This window comes from Vicugna pacos, chromosome 20 (assembly GCF_048564905.1).
Source record: "Vicugna pacos chromosome 20, VicPac4, whole genome shotgun sequence".
Classification (NCBI taxonomy): Eukaryota; Metazoa; Chordata; class Mammalia; order Artiodactyla; family Camelidae; genus Vicugna; species Vicugna pacos.
This window is the reverse complement of record NC_133006.1, coordinates 27,363,635-27,383,577: the sequence shown is the minus strand read 5'-3', so window position 1 is coordinate 27,383,577 and position 19,943 is coordinate 27,363,635. Positions and strand designations below refer to the sequence as shown.

The 19,943-nt window shown below is 44.0% G+C and overlaps 1 protein-coding gene across 5 annotated transcripts in view; it reads right to left on the bottom strand.

The window, feature by feature from the left end:
- The window catches only part of RIPOR2 (RHO family interacting cell polarization regulator 2), a 179,217-nt gene extending 170,477 nt beyond the window's left edge, over positions 1–8,740 (bottom strand). For 3 of the 5 annotated variants that reach the window (XM_031688148.2, XM_072945581.1, XM_015234617.3), the window contains exon 1: positions 7,408–7,529. In XM_031688148.2, the coding sequence (XP_031544008.2) occupies positions 7,408–7,483 (76 nt within the window). In that variant the 5' untranslated portion in view covers positions 7,484–7,529. Of the gene's footprint in view, positions 1–7,407; positions 8,466–8,656 lie in introns of those variants that run through there. The other 2 variants (XM_015234615.3, XM_006198598.4) reach the window with 1 other exon arrangement.
- Between the last annotated feature and the right edge of the window lie 11,203 nt (positions 8,741–19,943).

Below are 19,943 nucleotides of genomic sequence, written 5' to 3'. Positions count from 1 at the left end.
AGTACTTGCAGGTCCACAAAATTGCTTTCATTGTCTCTGATAGGCTCTAAAGAGCAACCTTTCTCTCCCTTTGAAATCATCCTGACAGAAGGAAAGCTTCCTCTTGGTCCAGAGTGGGGGAAATCTCTGGGGATTCTTTGCGGGCTCATTTACATGTACTTGCTATCTTCACGTTAACACAATATTAGCAAGTAAGTACTTTATGGCTTTTGTCACTTGCTTGGAAATTGAAGGATTGCATTAATTTGACTCTATTCATAATAAATCCTCAGGGAACAAAGCTCTGGGCACAGCAATTTAAAGAGTTAGCAAATATCCCTGACTCTGTTTTTCTTGATCTTGTGTGGCTCTTTTTAGGGCAGGCTCAGGTTTAGGATGCCCCTTTCTGTTCCATTCTATGATGGAGATAAGTGCCAAGCCACCCAAGCACAGGGACATCCTGGTGCCTTGGAAACCAGGGACTAATGGCACCAACCTGCGACAGGACAGGAAATGGTCGTGTTTCCCAATCACCCTTCATTTGGTAGAGGATGAAAAGATTTACCCTTCAAGGAGTGTGTGTGGGATAGTTTTCTGAAAGTAGACACACAAACCCTCTCCTGATAACTCTGACCTTTTCAACACTCCTCATTACCATCTGGACAGCACGGCATGGCTAGAGGGTCAGAGACATCCAGGCTTTGTGAATACTAAAGTGGATGTTTCAGTTCCTATCCAGTACAATTCATTTTTACAATTACAATCATTTTTTTGTCTATTTAAGTGAATCAGATTTGATACATATAAAATGCCCAAATTCTGCAGACCTCCATTTGGATTTGGTTGTGTTGATCCAGTCTAAAGATATTTATGGCTATTGACTGTCCAAAAGGTATTCAAGTTACATTGTTAAATGAAACAAGCAAGTTGCAGAACAGAGCCTGTGAAAACAATATACTGAGTGTATTTTAGAAAAGGAAAGGGAGCCCTGTGCTGTATGATGGGGGGCTGGGAATTCTAGATGACTTTCCCCCTCTTTCTTATGTGTTTCTGTATTGTTTGATTTTTATACAAAAAAGACATAACAGCTTTGTATCAGATCAAAACTAGATGATGTTTATATTTTAGCACTACTGCCTAAGTTCAGATCTTGATAGTCTTAACAGCTTGTGTGTGCGTATGTGTCTCTGTGTGTGTGTACACATACATATGCACATATTCTTACACAGTTAAACAGTTTCTTGGTTCTTGATATTTCAGAGGAAAAACTCATACTCATATAGTGGCTCGTCTACAGGCTGACATATTTCAAGATGGTTTCCATCCCCTAAGATTCTCCTTCCCCCCAACTTAATAAACTATCTCAATGCTTCTGAAAAAATTTGCTATATGGGTAATTTTCTGCTTCGAACCGGAGTCCAACTTGTTATTGTAGCAATTAACTTTTGGGCTCTTTAGATCCATCCACCAACAACCAATCAGAGGACGAAAGGCTTTCAGATCTGTCACCAAGCTCCGAGTTCTCTAATCCCGCTGCAGTTTTCTTTCTTTTTAATTGTGGTGAGTTGTATTCGTATTTGTTTCTTCTTCCTCTCCTTCCCCTTTCCCTCCACACCCTCTCTTTTGTCTGCCCTTGGCTGGAGACAGCTAAAATATCTGTCCAGATCGATGTACATAAAAAGAGAGCCCTTTCTCAACCAACAGAACCCCCTTGAATTATTCAAAGTCTCTCCCTTTCTCCGGTTTCCCATCCTTTTCTTCCTTGACCGTGTAAGCTGGAATGGGCCATTTGGCAGTGGCACTCCTTGACTCAATCATGCAGGTAGGAAGGAGGAGGGTAAGGCTTCTATGGAAGCAATTAATCTTCTGGATGCTGAGAAAATCTGTCATGTCTGAAGGTATATAAATAATTCTTACGCCAGTATGAATATTAGGCTCCCCAAAACAAAATACAGTCAGATTCTCAGTCACTGGCAGAACAGCTGGTAAACAAGATGCAGAACTATCTCAGGCCCTGGGGGGCCAGCCTGCCCTTGTCTGGGCTGAGACCATTCATGGGCAACTTTAGGAGGTTGTTTAGATTAGAGTCTAGGAAAACATGTGACCCATGAGTTAAAGAAATGTTCTAAAAGCCAGCTGTATTTTTTTATACTGAGAGCGACCCCCTAGCTTACCTCCCCCCAAATCTCTTAAGCTTATGGCTTTAAAGGAAATAGAAGCCAAGAAGAGGAATGCACGGGGTGTAACAGAACAGAGAAGGCCAGCAACTGCCGCACAGGAATCTGACGTTCTCGAGCAATTCCGAAGTCAGAAGGATGACAAGATACCAGGGCAGCACCACTGCTTCTGTTCTGGTCAAGGACGTTTGGGTGTCGGTATCTGTATCCAGGCTGAAAAGCTAAACCTGCAGCCTTATGGCTTCCTCAAGCCAGGGCAACATCCCAGAGGGGAGGAGCGTTGGAGAGAAACGTGAGAGTCGCTCCAGCTCGACAGCAGTCCGACCCCCACCAGATAACAGGTAAGCCAGGCGGAAAGCTGATAGTGGCCGGGCTGCTCTGTAAGCTGATGCTGGGTCTCTGGCCAGCAGGGGCCATCTGCAGAGTGGGCGGCCCTGCGCCGAAGGAGGATACTAGGAAAGGCGCGGGCCAGACCCTGCATCCACCAGCCCCTCTGGCTTCCTGGGGCCTCAGTTTCATCCGGAGACACAGAGGTATTTAGAAAAGGCTCCAAGACCCTGAGTGCCCTCCAAAGCCACACGGGGTGATGAATAACCTGCTGGGTTCTTACCTCCTTGTGTATAACTGCCAGTCGAGGAGAGCCTCCCTTCAAAACCACACTCGCACTCCCATGACAGCCCCCCGGGATGGGTTTGTGGAACTCAGACCGCTGCCTGCAGGTCCCCTTCTTGCCCAGTCACAAGAACATCACGACACTGAGTCAGGAGAATGAAGAAGCAGAACAAGACAGCTATGTCACATTGACACTGGGGAGGAAGTCACCAGTGGTATAGGCCCCTGAATCTCAACCGGGTATCAGCTTTGTCACTGTTGCCTTCTCAGGGACACAGAGAACATGTTTCCATTCCTTGAATCAGATCCACAGAGGGTACTACCACCCTGCAGCTCTCCCCAGACATGGAGTTCCACCTTTTAAGGTGGCAAAGCAATAAGGTCCAGTTGGGCTGGGGCCACCCGTATGCACTGACTTGTACTGAAAACAGCCCGGGGATCCACTATGGGTGGAAAACACGACCCCCAGCTTCCCAGAAGAACAGGAGTTAGTTGCAACCCCCAGGGGTCACAGTGGTTTTCCCCTGGCATGGCTGGGTTGCCTCCTGCCTGGTGTGGGACCAGCTGGCGGGATATGGGGAGTAAAGTGAGGTGATGTTAGGAGCTGAGGAAGGGGGGCTGCCTTCCCCAGTATGGCATCCTCCCCAGCTCATAGGTGTGACGGTGACAATGGCAGTCCCTTTTTCCTGTCCCCAGTGTAAATGTTACCATTACCAGTCTCTCAGATTCCAGTAGCTACCCCTGCCATATGCCAGGCACTGGACAGATTTATGTCTTTTAATCCCCCCAATAACACCGTGAGGTTGGTATCATTATAATAACCATTTGGGGCTTAAGGAAGTGGACACTCAGAGAGTGTAGTGACTTGCTCACAGGCCAATAGCTAAGATGTAGAAGTCGGATGTGAAGTCAAATTTCTCTTTTATCAGGCTAAAAATAGACTTGCCATATGACCCAGCAATCCCACTCCTGGGCATATATCCAGAAGGAACCCTAATTCAAAAAGACACCTGCACCCCAATTTCATAGCAGCACTATTTACAATAGCCAAGACATGGAAACAACCTAAATGTCCATCGACAGATGACTGGATAAAGAAGTTGTTGTATATTTATACAGCCATAAAAAATGACAGCATAATGCCATTTGCAGCAACATGGATGTCCATGGAGAATGTCATTCTAAGTGAAGTAAGCCAGAAAGAGAAAGAAAAATACCATATGATATCACTCATATGTGGAATCTAAAAAAAAAGAAGACAAATAAACTTAAATATAAAACAGAAACAGACTCACAGACATAGAATACAAACTTGTGGTTGCCAGCAGGGAGGGGGTTGGGAAGGGACAGACTGGGAGTTCGAGATTTGTAGATACTGACTGGTATATATAGAATAGATAAACAAGTTTATACTTTATAGCACAGGGAAATATATTCAAGATCTTGTAGTAGCTCATGGTGAAAAAGAATATGAAAATGAATATATGTATATTCATGTATGACTGAAAAATTGTGCTGTACACCAGACATTGACACAACATTGTAAACTGACTATAACTCAATAAAAAAAACCTCTCTTTTATCAAAGCTTATACATCTGGCAAACTTTCTTTCCTTTCACCACCCTGCACTGTAGCAGACTCAAGGAAGACAAGGGTCACAGGGTACCCTCTTATCTGTGCCCACCCCTCATTGCCCATGTGACACTGCTGTCATCATTCAGAAAATCCAGGTGCCTTCTGAGCTTTGTCTAGACCCCTTTTTACCTGGGGAGGTCTCAGGGAAAGCAGCTTGATATGGTTTTTGGGGTGTCAGATAAGCCCCTCCTTAAGATATCTGTCCACCATCCCATATTTGGGTCTTTCTCTGATGGTCTCTTTTATTTTTTTATTTAAACAATTTATGTAATTGATGGCCTCTTTTAAAATCCAGATATCCCTAAGAAGGGTAACACATTACAACTCTCAAATCTTGGCTCCATTATTTCTCTACTTTACACTACTATAGACTTTAAATAATGTAAATATCCCACTACACACTTTGGTAGTGAAAAGAAGTGAGAGAGACCAGGGGAAATTGGACTTTGGGAGTCATTGCTTTAATATGAATATACTTCTGATTGAATTCAAACCTTTTTGAGTATACTGGGTGCCAGGAGTTTTGCTAAGGGTTACAGGCATTAGGGGAACACATGAAGAATTGATCTCTATCTGGGAGATTTGACTATGAACTATGCATTAAATAATATCAGAGAATCATTGTTAATTTTATTAGTCAACTATGTAGAAAAAGGTCCTTATTTTTTAGAGATGCTCTTACTAAAATGTGTAGGGTTGACATGTCATAAAGCCTGCAATTTATTTTAAAATATTTCAGCAGGAAAGCAAATGAAGTGAATATGGCAAGATGTTAACAATTGTTAAATTAGATGATGGGTATATGAGATTCATTATATTATTTTCTCTACTTTTCTGTATGTTTGAAAATTTTTCACAGTAAAAAGTTAAAAAGGAAAACAGAGCTTCCCAGTAGCTCAAAATCAAAGTTCTATTGCAAGGCTAACAACTGGATTTTGTAGCAAGCAGAATTCTAAGATGGTCCCATGATTCTTGGCGCTTAGTATACACGCTCTGTATAATTCACTTATGTAGAGTGTGGGCAAAATTTGTGAATGTGATGAGATTTTACTTCCATGACTAGATTTTGTTATACGGTAAAGATGAAAAAATTTGCAGATGTAATTAAGGTCCCTGATCAGTTGATTTTGAACTAATCAAAAGAGAAATTATCATTGGTGGGCCAGACCTAATCAGGTGCTCCCTTTAAAGGAGAGATTACAGGCAGCAACAGACACTCTCTCATTGGCCATGAGGAATTAGAACTGCTATGTTGTAAAAAGGGCCATGTGGCAGGGAACAATGGGTAGCCTTTAGTTGTTCAGGTCCTCAGTCCTACAACCACAGTGAACTGAATTCTTCCAACAACCCTGAATTTGAAAGGACACCTACAGCCTCAGAGGAGATCACAGACCTGGTTAATACACTGACTGCAGCATTGGGAGACCCTGAGCAGATTCATGCCCAGTCTCCTGACCCATAGAAACCGTGAGATAATAAATATGCATTGTTTTAAGAAAAATAAGCTTGTGATAATATATTATGAAGCAATAGATAAAATAAATCCATATCACCTCACACCAGTCAGAATGGCCATCATTCAGAAGTCCACAAATGATAAATGCTGAAGAGGGTGTGAAGAAAAGGGAAACCTCCTATACTGTGGATAGGAATGTAGTTTGGTGCAGCCATTATGGAAAACAGTATAGAGATCCTCAAAAAACTAAAAATAGACTCACCATATGATCCAGCAATCCCACTCCTGGTCATATATCCAGAGGGAATTCTAACTCTTAAAGATACATGCACTCTAATGTTCACAGCAGCACTATTTACAATAGCCAAGACATGGAAACAACCTAAATGTCCATCGATAGATGACTGGGTAAAGAAGTTGTGGTATATTTATATAATGGACTACTACTCAGTCATAAAAAAGAATAAATATGCTATTTGCAGTAACATGGATGGACCTAGAGATAATCATTCTAAGTGAAGTAAGCCAGAAATAGAAAGAAAAATACCATATACCACTCATACGTGGGATCTAAAAAAAGAAAAAAAGAAGATACTAATGAACTCATCTACAAAACAGAAACAGACTCAGACAAAGAAAACAAATTTACGGTTACCAAAGGGGAAAGGGAAGGGAGAAGGATAAATTAGGAATATGGGATTAACAGATACACATTACTGTAATATATAATAGATAAATAACAAGGATTTATTGTATAGCACATGGAACTATAGTCAATATTCTGTAATAACCTATAGTGGAAAAGAATCTGAAGCTATACACTTGAAACCAACACAATATTGTAAAACAACTATAGTTTAATAAATAAAAAATAAATAATAAAATCTCCCTCTTGGTTAGAGTTCCTGTCAACTCAAGTGGAACCCTATGTGAGTATAATGTAAGCAACATATGACTGGATTGGGTCCCTTGAAGGAAATGTGACTCACTGAATCCTTGAGTTTCACCCATTCTAATTACCCGGCTGATAATCTGTTTCAGACATCGCATTTCCCACCCGCCCCCACCCCAGACACTGTAATAAATGAAAGTTCCAGCACACACACAACATCTTGACTGATGTAAACATTGAGTGGTACTCCCCATCTAGGTGGAGGCATGAAGAAAAGAGGCCCTCTCTTGCATGTTACTTGAAACAAAGTGACTTAGTTACCTCTAACTAGGATAGAGCTGAAGGGAGGAAATAGGAAGATAGAGTAAAAATTAAGAAAAGATCATGAGAAGAGGGTGCCCAGGACGTGAAGGAGGAGATGGAGGGGGAAGCTTGGAGTGGATTTGCATGAGGGGCAGGAAGGAGCGTGTTGGGGAAAGGTGGGAAGGGAAGGGAAGGGAAGGGAAGGGAAGGGAAGGGAAGGGAAGGGAAGGGAAGGGAAGGGAAGGGAAGGGAAGGGAAGGGAAGGGAAGGGAAGGGGAAGGGGAAGGGGAAGGGGAAGGGGAGGGAAGGGAGTGGAGGAGAGAGGAGCGGGCATCACCCAGGGACACTCACGGTTGAGCTGCCGCCTCCGGATCCTGTCCCTCCATGGCCTGTTTCTGATCCAGTGCAGTCGCGAGGGTAACACCATGGTCCCAAAGTGAGGGTCTAATACCTCCTCATGGCTGGGGAACAAAAAGTCTCGCAGCGATACAGGAAGTCAACGACAGACTAAAAATTAAAAAAAAAAAAAAAGCCCTCTTCTCTTTTTTTATATCTGAGGCTTCCGTTGTCTTCTTTTATCTTGTAACTTGCCTTTCCTTTTCTTCCTTTAACTCCCAACTGGCCCGAAGGCAGCTGCCACGCTGGGCTGCCTGGCGGAGCCTGTCCCGGCCTCCTGTGCCATGTTTTATGCATGAAGGTGATGGGGCAGTAATTTATTCACGCTGAGCTGATCACCGGGGCGGTAATTTATTCACGCTGAGCTGATCACCGGGCTCCTGTGTCTTCCCCACGTCAGAGGCTGGGGGAGGGCAAGTGTATCTGTCTGTACGGAAGAATGGCCTGAAATGGGAATCCCTCTCCGCAGGCGGGATTGAAGATCAGCGCTTGGCTGCCAGGAACACAGGCAGGCCTGCTGGAACTCAAATCAGGGCCACGGCTGGCACATTTTAGGCCATGTGATTTATAGCTGCTGGGTCTCTAGCACTGAAGAGAGTGACTGACACTGGGTAGGTGAACAATAAATGTTTGTCGCGTCCATGAGCGGTTCGGAGATAAGCAACATCACGCCTTTATCGAACCTGCTCAATTCACTGTCTTCAAAATGCTTCTTTGAACTTCCTCACCCATTCCATTGTCCACACTTTTCTCTCCATCTAAGATCACAGTCTGTCCTCACCTACCCATTCATGCTTCAAAATCTCATTTTGCAGTAAAGCGTTCCTGAACCCATATTGATGGGGCCTCCTCCACGCACCTGAGCTTCTCACACTCATCAGGCCTGGATGGCCATAACTGGTTAGGGCTTCTGTTTGTTTGCTAGTTTGTTTGAATATGCACGTGGGGCTTTGCTGGCCCAAACAGCGAGTAAGCGTCTTGGCAGGAACTGTTTTCCTCTTCCGAGCTGCCACCTACAGGGGTTTGCACGTGAAATTAGCGGCAGCTTGAGTCTGCCTCCCCTCATCTCCATCGGCCCCTCCTCAAACCACCCTAAATAAATATACCGTCTAACAAGGTACACTGTATCGACTATAATGCAGCCTCCACATGGGACCCCTAGGAGCTGTGCCTGAGAGGGGAAGCTCTATTATCAATTGCTTACTTTGTTCCAAGCTCTTCAATGTGCAATGTCAGATTGCTCCAGACCGCAGTTACTGATCAAAGCCTCAGGAACAGTCTTGCCAGGAGGTTGGAGCTGCAAAGAGTGACACTCGAGTTACCAAGTTTAGCCCAAGATAATCCGTAAGGTTGGTAAAGGCAGAAACCCTGCCCTCTTATTTGTGCCCTTCGTGGTGCCACGAGCAGACTTGGGGGAAAGTGCTAAGACGGGAGTGGGGAGGGTCGAATTGTAATTAGCCAGGCACGTGCTTTAGTCCCTGTGCCTTGTTTTCTTCATCTTAAAATGGAAATAACCTGCAGACCCCATGGGGTTGTCAAGATGAAATGAGATAAAGGTAAAATAACTCTTTAAGGGTTGGCAGAGGATGGGTTTGGTCCCCAGGAGCTCAGCCTTCTTGTCCAACGAGCACAATGCCTGGCTGTGAAGAGAGCACACCCCAGAGCCGCAAGGCCGGAGTTCAAACTCCTAGAAGCCTGTTTAGTAGCTTCACCACTCTAACATCATCGTACCCCAGTTTCTTGCTCTGTAAAATGGACGTAAGAATAAGAGCCGCTGCCTTAGGGTCATGCTGACGATTTAGTGAATTGATCCATGCAAAGGGCTTTGTGTTTAGCTTTGGGGAACTGCTCCATGTTGTCAGTGGCTATTGGTCACTAGTCATGCAGTTTCATGAAAGTTGACAAGTTCCCTGGGTCTCCCTTTCTTTACCTGCAAAATGAGGTGGTATGGGATACATTACATCAAGAGTCCTGGGTTTTAGTTTCCTGTTGTTGCTATAACAAACCATCACACATTTAGTGGCATCACACAACACAAATTTATCTTATGGTTCTGGAGGTCAAAGTCTAAAATGGGTCTAACAGGACTAAAATTGAGTGTCCGCAGGGTTGCATTCCTGGGGACTCTAGGGGAGGATCTGTTCTTCGCCTTGTTTATCCAGATTCTAGAGGCTTCCTTCAACCTATTTCCAGGTTATCTTTCTTAGCCTGAGGGACCACGACCTGGGTTTACACCCAAAGTGGTGACTTGGTAACTGTGGGTCACGTGGGGCTTTGCTGGTCCAGACAGTCGCTGCTGGACCCTGAGCCCTCACTGATGTGCCTACATTCCAAACTTCATTTTCTGAAGGGAAGTGGGGGGAGAGTAGACACCAAGATCAGGACAAAACCTATGGAAGATTTGACTGACTATTGCAACTGGACACAACTCCCTAGAATGACGCACACAGCATAAGAAAGCTGTATATTTGAGGGACCAGAAACGGTTGCTCTAACAATCCTGTCTGGTCTTGACCCCTACAACTGTTAACTGCAACACATTTCTGCTCTCCATGTCACCATAAATCAAATCAGGGAGCCGCCAGCTAAGCAAATTAGAGATGAAGGGAAACTCAGAGAGGCTCCTAGGGTGTCATGGCCACACTCCCTTCCGTCACCTTTCACCATTTGGCTTTTGCAAATCTGTGCCCACAATGAACTTGAATGTGGAGAATGTTATACAAAATGGAGTAGCCTTCTTTTTTCTTTTTCTTTCTCAATCAGTATCAGACCTTCTTTCCTCCTCACTAAGCCACACATTTCCTCAAGCTTCTGCTGCATGAGTCACTGCTTTTCAGATGTACATAATTTACAAAAGCAGATGAGAGAGAACAGTGGGCCAGAGGGGGCGGGAAGCACAGTTAGGTCTAAAATGAGAGGCAGCTGAAAAGTTTGTGTTTCCTCTTGTGAATTTAAATACAGATCTTTCCAGTTTACTCCTTACCATGGGGGAGAGACCTGGAGGTGAGGGGGTGACACAAGAAACAGAAGACTCACCATCATCTTTTACTGTCATTTTTTCTGCTCAGATGGGCACTACTGCAGACCCCTGCCTCATACCATATGGTTCCCTTTCCTGACTCTTCAATTTCATCTTTTCTTTTATCAAGTACACACTCATAAATGCCTGGAATAAATGGTCTGTGGAGTGTCATTCTCCAAAGGAACATTTTCATTTGTGTTAAGTGTAGAACATCAATTTTTATTCTTCTTTGGGCTCGCCTTGCTATTAAATTTTCACAAGTTGCAGAATTTCACGATGAAATGTGGAGATCCTGCCAGGAGTCTTGTGTTACAAAGAATATGGAGAAAAACATAATTATGTGATCCTTTCTGCATTTTTCCCTTCAACTCATTTTCAATAAATGGGAGCAAAATGTTAGATTCAGGAGAAAGAGCACCAGCATGTCTGTTTCTACTTTAAAACTGTCCTGGGGAGAAACAGACCTTCAGTTACTCGGTGGAGAATAGAAATTGCTGAACCAAGGCACACTGTGCTCCTTTTAGAAAGAAAGTCACTAAGGGAAACTTGTTATTGATGTAAAATAAAAGCTTATTAAACACCAGGAGGAAATGACAGCATAGCACCTGATTTATTTCTCTCCTGTCACAAACACACCTCAAAAGGACACAGAGTTCAGTTTATTCTTTGGAGAATGGAATGGAACAGAGACAGGTTCTAGTTATGGCTACTGGACCATCGATCTACCTGCGTTGATTGAGTACTTAACAAGAAATAGGCCTTGTGCTGCATGCTTTAAGTAGATATATAATTTTATTTCATTTCCCCCATACTCTTATTAATAAGTTATTAATAATCCCATTTTACAAGTAACAGAGTAAAGGCTAAAGAGTAGTTACTCTAAATACCAATGATCTAAAGCATACAGTACTTTACAGATATGAATTCATATCACTGTCATGCTAAGATAATCCCGTACCCATTTTGCAGATAGTGAAACTGAGGCACAGAAACATATAATAATTTGCTGTGGTCAAACACCTAACAGGTGGCTGAGATGAGGTTTGACTTCAGATAACTTGGCTCTATGTTTAACCACAACCTCCATTAATGCTCCAAATTAAGCAATTAAAAAATACTACAGTGTAACTATGTACTGTGCTCTACATATTCAGTGCTTCTTAAGTTTGACAATACCATTCCGTTTTTGAAATATGTCTTAAGCAGCCTTGGCAAAGGTAGTTACTGAATAGTAAAGAATTAGAACATTTGACAAGTATTATCTTAGACAATATCACATCCAAAAGCCTCATTTTACAGAAAATGAAAATGAGACTCAGAGAGTTTAGGGGACACATCTCAGTTTGTACAGCAAGTTGGTGAATCCCGGCAAACCCTTAACCCACTCCATCCCTGAACCTCAATACCTCCCCTCTGGCTATTCCCACAGTCAGAATCCTGACCAAAATGACCATCATCATCGTCACATGAACTGCCTTGACAACATAACAGGTGTCTTCATGTGCCACTCTTGCTACCCACTCCAATCAATTTGCTTTTTATTGACTTTACAGTTTTGTGTTAATTTCTAGTGTACAGCACAGTTAATTCATTTATCCACATATATATATATGTATTCCTTTTCACAATCTTTTTCATTATAGGCCATTACAAGGTACTGAATATAGTTCCCTGTGCTATACAGTAGGACCCTGTTGTTTATTTATTTCATATTTAGTAGTTAGAGCCATCTTCAGACAATGCAGGTATGAAAATACACTACAACCACTTAAACCCCTTTAGTAATGTAATTACTCTCAAGATAAAAACCCAAATTTCTTAGCCGTACTTCAAAGTGAACTACTCCCACAACAGTGGAGAAGAGACAGGTAGCAAAGATGTTAAACCACTGGAATTGATGATTCATTTACTGGAAGAAGGAGATAAAAGAGCCATCCAGGAGATGACATCAGAAGTCCAGTTTGCAGCACAGAAGGAAGTGCCCAGGCATTGAGTTTAAGCTTCAAAAGGCAGCGACACAGACAGTGTGCAGAAAAACAGACAGAGGAATAACTGAGGGCAGCTGGGTGTGAACTTGTTAACTTAGCCACCCCATGTTTGTCCCAAGAGCCCTCTAAATTTACAATCACTGTGAGACCTCATGGAAGGGTCTTACTTCCTTCTGTGATTAAGGGCCCAGATATTTTAAGTTTGAAAATAATTGATTATGCAAACCATGACTGATGGACATCAGTGGAGCAGAACTGCCTTCATGTGGTGCAGGAGAGACAAGAGCAGCTGACTCTGCCAACCCAAGGGGGCAGCCTTCATTTAGACAGTGGTCACATCACTTCTGTGGTGGCTTCCTCTGGGGATACTCCACAGGTAGGGGAATAAAAAAGAATGAACTAATACCATTTACAGCAACATGGATGGACCTGGAGATCATCATTCTAATTGAAGTAAGCCAGAGAGAGAAAGAAAAATACCATATGATATCACTCATATGGGGAATCTAAAAAAAGAAAAGCAAAGGAAGTATGGAAGATGCTCATATAGCCCATAGGGCGTTGCCATGTGACTGAGTCAGAGGAAGGTGATATCTCGAGGTACCAGCAGCTGCCTGCTTAGAGCCTCAGAGAGGCAGGGGCAGCCTTCACAGAGCCATCTTGCTCCCATGTGTGGTGCTGAGGTCCAGAGCCTGAGATGAAGGCGCCAAGGGAAGACTTGTCTCTGGGAACTACCTCCCACTAAGCAAAACTTCAACAAAAAGATAGACAGAAATCAGAAAAGAGCCACATTAATGGACAACAAGGAAGAAAAACTGCCAATGAAACATGTAGATTAACTGGTCAATATACTTAAAAGTGAAATAGAACTTAAGATACAAAAAAGATGTGCATTTATTGAGTGCTTACTGCATGCCAGACACTGTGCTAAATGTTCTGGAGGGGCAGTTTTCCCCCCACAGTGGGAAAGCCAAATTATAACCAGAATTTTGCTTGGTGAGAGTAAAATCTGAACCAAGTGAGTCAGTGAGTTAGCTGATGCCAATGGTGAGTGTCATCGAGTTAAGATAACCAATTCTAGTTTGCCAGAGACTTCCCCAGTTTGAGCACTGAAAGTTGTTCATTCTGGGAAATCCCCTAGTACTAAGGAAACCAGCTGGCTGATCACCCTCCGTCAAGTTATAATGGCCCAGAGTTCCTCTCTCCTCTTTTTTGCGTGACATCTAGAAAGGAAGGGACATCTATCTCATTGGGGCACCTTCGCTGCTGGACAGTGTTGGAGGAACACTGACAAGTTCCAATTGTTATATCTAACAGTTCTTCCTTATTATCCTCTGCTTCCTTCCTATATCTGGTGCCATAGATTCATCTTGAGATGGTGAAGCGGGAGCACAGGTTGTCTCACTCAGTACTGTTCCCTCTTCCAGTGTCTTCCTGCTCCGTAGTGGTGGAAACCTACGCACATCCTGCAGACCCACCTGCCACTAGAGCACCTCACGTGACTTAAGAGTCTGCAGGCTGGTGCACTGATGTGAATTTTGAAGGAGCAAGTGGGCAAAACAAGTTGTTGGCCTTGTGTAGGAGAGTGAACTTTCAGGCCAGTACAGTGGCTTTCATTCTTCTGAAGCCAGCAGGAGCAGGGCAGCTTCTGGACTGAGAAGCTCCCTGATCATGGGAGAGGCATGGTGCTTCTGGGCCCGTGTTGGCTACTGCTCCCAGTTCTTTTGAGAAGCTCAGGCTAGGTTGTGTACCTTCAGCCCTCCCAGTGATTTGATGAGTTATCACTAACTGTTCATAACTCTCCTTCTGCATAGATTAGCCAGAAGACCCTGTAATCTGCGAAGAAACAGACTGACACAAATGGTAAATAGGATGCTATCATCAACAGCTTAATACCTGCTTCCTGGAATGCTGTCTTGGAAAGGATTCTGAGGTCTCACCCAGGCTCCGTGAGCAAGGCTGCTCTGATGGACTGGAAAGAGCTCTCTTATGGCATCAGAGGGGGAGTCAGTGCAGCTTCGCCATCTGTGGTTAAGACTATTGACAAAACCATGTCTTTCTTCTTTTGTCTTATGACCATACTGTCATTTTAAAGATATCTTCTGCTGAGGTGTTGATTTTGTGAGTGTAACTCTAGAGATCAGAAATGTTAGACCTATTTCTTTAACCTTAAATTTAGAAGTATAAGCTATAATTGTCCCTGATATCAAGGGTTGAATAATTGTTGACATAAGTTCTTGAAGAATGTAAATGCTCTGTTGAAAATGTCTTGCTCAGCAAAGATAAAGAAAAGAAGATTGAAGAATATTTACATTCTAGTGAGTATTACATAGGTCTATATATTACAGTATGTATATGTTACATTTGAGGAGTATTGTAAACGGTGGCTAGAGAAGGAATGAAGATCTTGCTCAAATTTAAATCTCTGTACATTCTATTTCTTATCATCATTATAACTTCCCTTTACTATTCAACAGTTTAGAATAAAATTTGTTTTACCCTGTACAAAGGTCGTAATATGTGCTTGAAGGAGGAAATTGTGTTTATTCCTTTGGACATAGAATATGACTGTTACAAGGAACAGACTGTCTCAAACTCTAAACAAAGCTATCAGCCTTGTGTTATTTTCTCTTCCACCATATACATTGCTCAGGTTCTCTTGTTAGACAGCTGGCCCTTCTTAGATCTATAGAAAGAATTAATCAAGCCACTTGGAAGTAATACAAACACAAGACACAGCATGATATCTTTGACAGTTCTTAGACTTAGGGGTTCCTCCTTGTCCCTCCCTTGTACCACCCCCACCTGAAAAGGCTCATCTCTCTTGGTGGAACTTTCTCTCCCGGGGGGATTTTTACTTTCAAACTCAGGGGGCCCCAAGGTGAGGCTGTAGAGGAGACATAATAGGCTCTCCAGCTGCTAACATCACATCGCCCAGGCGCTACCTGTTCTGACACCCCAGAGTGGAAACTGAGTGAAACCCCTGTGCATCCAACCTAGGGCACAAGAACCAGAAAAGGAAATTTGGAGCTGGAAACAACTGGAGACAAATTCCAGTTTCTTTTCTATTTAATCAAGAACAGATGTCCTCCTTATGAGTCTTTTAGTTTCAAGTGATAGAAATCCACTACAAACATAATGAGTTTGTTTTTTTTAAGTGTGGAGAGAGTGTTTACGATCAGATGATAACAGCGAATGTTTCAAGCAGGTGTCTGAGGAGAGGACCGCCCCGAGAACCCACGGGCAGTAACCCGTCAGATTCTGCTTGGCTTTCACTTGCTCTCAAGAGTCACAAGATGCAATCTGGGCTTCTGAGTGCTCAGCTGCCCTCCTGGCCTCATGGGCAGCCCAAGGCTCCGGCATTAAACCAGAGGATTGAATTCTGACTGGACCCTTTCAAGCTGTGTGACCGTGGAGAGTCTGCTAAGCCACTGGAGGCCTGAGTGTCCCTGACCTTGGATGAGAACAACCACAGCTTCGACCCCACAAGACTGTGGTGAGGATCCGATGAGCTCATCCACATAAAAACAGTGCCAGCACTTTGTATTTATGAGCTGTTAATCTGGTTATATACTCTTGTTTCTCTCTGTGGATTGGTTTTCCCTGCTTCACTGGGCCCACATCCAAGGCTGGCCAACTCACAATGGCAACCTCACTTCTAAGTCCACATCACCCCCCACCAGGCTGACAGCCAGACGGCACAGGATTCTTTCTGTTCCCAAATCAAAACCTCAGGATAAAGAATCTCCTTGGCTGGACTGTGGTCTTAGAGACAGATGAATTTGGCTGTGGAGGATGGAAGTGTGTGTGTGTGTGTGTGTGTGCGCGCGTGCACGTGTGTGTAGGGGGAGCACAGGGTGGAGGGATGCGGGGTGGAGGTGATGGTGGTAGTTCTCAAAAAAAGAAAGGGTGTCTTTAAGGGCTGGTTAATCCTCCCAAAAAAGGTGAGCCCAGAAAACCTGCATTTTGTAATTTTGTGATGTCTTTGATAAACACTACTGGAGCCCATCCCAGATACCTTGCATCCTTTTACCATATCTGTGTGTTGCATTCCTCATGCCCAACCTTTCTGTGCCCCTGACCTACTGAGTCACTTTACTCTCAAGTGCAGAGACTCAGAAGGACCAAGCCTCCCTTCCTCCAGGGCCACCCATAACCAGGAAGTGCCACCTGCTGGTGAGGGTCTGAATGTCCAGCAACCCTGCCTTTCAGTGAGCATAATTCACCCTCCGGAGCTACGGTGGGGGTGGGGGGATCAGGCTGAGGAAGGAGGTAAGGATTCTACCTGAGATGGCACTATTCTTGGGTCCTTCCCCATCTCTGTCCGTCTTCCTGGCTTCCCCAGGAACCTTTCCTTAATAAATCACTTACACACGAATCCTGCTCTCAGGGTCTGTTTCTGGAGCTCCACTGAAAACAATCCCACAGATCAAAACATGAGTCTGCACTCATTGGTGAGCTGTTAATGCATGTAACTGATGTCCATGGGAAAGGGATTCCTCCGATCATCTGAGGTCGGCGGGTGTAGGTTCACCCTTGCATTCTTTGGTGGGACCCCCACCCACTGAGAGAGGGTGTTGGAGAGGCCCATCTCTCTGCCTTCAGAAAATGTTCTTCTTTCAAAGAAAACAAGGAGGACAGCCTGTCTTATTAAAAAAAAAAAAGAAAGAAAAAACGAAGAAAGAAAGGGGGAAAAAAAAAAAAGAAGGTTGGTCTGGTATGTGACCTGATCTTCTTCGCTGGCCCCTGTCCCCCGCCAGCTGGGAGAGCAGTTTTAACTTTCAGAAAAATAGACTCTTCCTGCCAAGTCCAGCTGCCTGTCTGAAAGCTAAACACGGGCAGGCCAGTAAACGAAGGCAGGATGAGAGGCGACATTTCTAGGACAAGCTGCCTCCTTAGCTGATTCTCAGGAAGTAAACTCATTCCTATAGCGGGGGTTGCTAGTACTGATTATAAGGATGAGCTCTTTGAGTGGATTTCAATGAGAAATGTTCTTGCACGAGAGCTCATGCAGGGCTGGCTGTTTCCTCAGGCCTGAAGCCAAACAAGGTGCTCCCCTGGGCCAGTCTCGATGCGAGGCAGACAAGACAGTCACCGGCGGGCTGGAACTGGAGCGTCTCCACTTCCCAACCCCACTTCCAAATATCCTGACCACCTCAGCCTGACACTGAGGACTAAAGTCCTACCCCCCAAATTCACCTCATTAGGCTGAAAATGTCTCTGTTGTTCAAATGCAAACCTTCCGAGAGAGAGAACACATTTCCCTGTTGCATTTACCAGAGTTGCAAGTGACAGAAACTTAACTAGAAATGACATAAGCATATAACAGGATTTACTGTTATATGTTTGGCTCAGTAATAAGGGTAGACTGGCTTCAAGCACAGCTAGGTCAGGTACCAGAATAACATCATCAGAAATCTATCTTTTCTTTCTTTTTGCCAGCTTTGCTTTTCTCTGTGTTGGCTTCATTCTCAGATGGCTCCGCTCCTACTCTCTCAGCAACCCCCGTCATCCCAGCCAAATCTCAGGACTGCCTCTCGTTGGCTCACGTTGAGTCACGTGGTCTCCATGATCCAATCGTTGTGACTCTGACTGAGGAGGCCTTGCTCATGTGCCAACGGCTGGGTGGGGAAGAGGGGTCAGCCCCACCCAGAGTCGGAGAGGGTGGCTCAGCAAAGAAAACGTCAGTGCTCTTACCAAGAGAAGAAGGAATGGGTAATAAGATAAAACCAAAACCTGTCCAGCACAGTCATCAGTTTTCACACCTACACACGTAATAACAAGCAGAGCAGCGCCCTACAAGATGAGACATAGCACAGATTGTAGAGACAAATCTAGAGGAAGGCGCACCATATTGGGAAACCAGGCTGGGGTAGGGGGACACTGCATTAGGGCTCCTTGAGGACAAAGGGGGCAACTCAGTGGATCTGAGATTTTAAGAGTACACTCTTAGAGGCCAAGAAAGTTTCAAGACCATGCAAAAAAACAGCACTGGAATTCCAGGTAGCTTGACAGGTTATGGGCAGGTGGCCAGCACTGCAGCTCACAATTCACACCAATAGGCTTCCCCTGACTTGGAAGCTCAGCCTTCAGCCTTGCTTAACAGCAACGAAATCATCTATTATGATTTTCTATATCATAATCCAGGGATACTTCATCATGCTTCATGTGGTTTATGGGTGCTGGGCAGGGACAAGTAGGATAAAATTAGGAAGGATGTTCTGCCCTATTTGCTGGACTTTCCCATTATCGCTGTTCCCACAACAGGCAGCTACGATGTACCAAGCACCATATTATAACAACCCCATGAGACCTAGCCTAGAGCTCCACTCTACAGAGGAGGAACTAGGGCTTGGAGAAAGGAGAAGTGATTTGCCAGCCAGTGAGTGTGGGGCCAGGATAGAGACTCCAGTCATGGGAATCCAGAGCCTGTATCCCTAAACCCCATACCTCAACTGAGCATCTGAATGCAGGAACAGTTGGGGAAGTGTGGAGGGAAGAATTACAAAGAGAGAAGATCGAAGTTTAAAGCAATCAGCATTAAGGGGTAGGGAGAAAAATCCAGGAATACAAGACAGGCTATGACCAGGGCCAAGGGGCCAATAGATTACGAGAACATGTTGCCCTTTATTGGCTAGAGATGAAATGACTATAAGTGAAGTAACCACATAATTGATTGTCTAAACCCAGACCTTTTGCGAGTGGGAGGCACTGTTCATAATTATACAAGGAAGACTGTAATAAATCGAAACTGGCTTGGGAGAACCAGGGCACAGGGTCACCCTAACTAGAGCTGCTATGGCAGAGCCTGGCTTTATTCTAATGGTGGTAATGGGTAAGCATGGATTCATCCACAGCCCCTCAGCCCCTTCATTCATCATCCCGTGGGCTGCAGGATGGCCGATAACCCTTCATCCTTGTAGCCCAGTTCTCCACCCAACCAGATGTAGTACAGTCAGGGGACAAAAGACACAGTTTAATAATTAATGTTTTAAATTCAATCAACAATTAACTAAGCAAGGAAGGATATCAGACTGGTTAATGGATTTCCCTTTGAGGTTCAGACCTCAGCCATGTGACCTTAGGCAAGATTTGGGGGCTCAGATTCTCGATCTGTAAAATGGGCATGAGAGCACACACTGAGGTCTTACTTTGTCTTTAGATGTGGAACTAAGCACTCCATGTGGATTATTTAATTCTGTCATCATTACAGACCAATGAGGCAGACACTACAATTATCTCCACTTTGCAGACCAAAGTGCCAAAGTTCATGGAGGTTACCTGACTCCAGGTCACACAAGTAATCAATACCTCTCTGGTAGAGGCTGTTTTTGGTGATTAAATGAGACAAAACTTATTATAAACTTGGCATTTTGACTGAAAGCCAAGAGAAAGCCCTTATATATGTGATATATGTGAGCCCTTAATGATGATAATTGAATATTCAATATTATTGTTAGCCTACATTTATAACTGGGAAG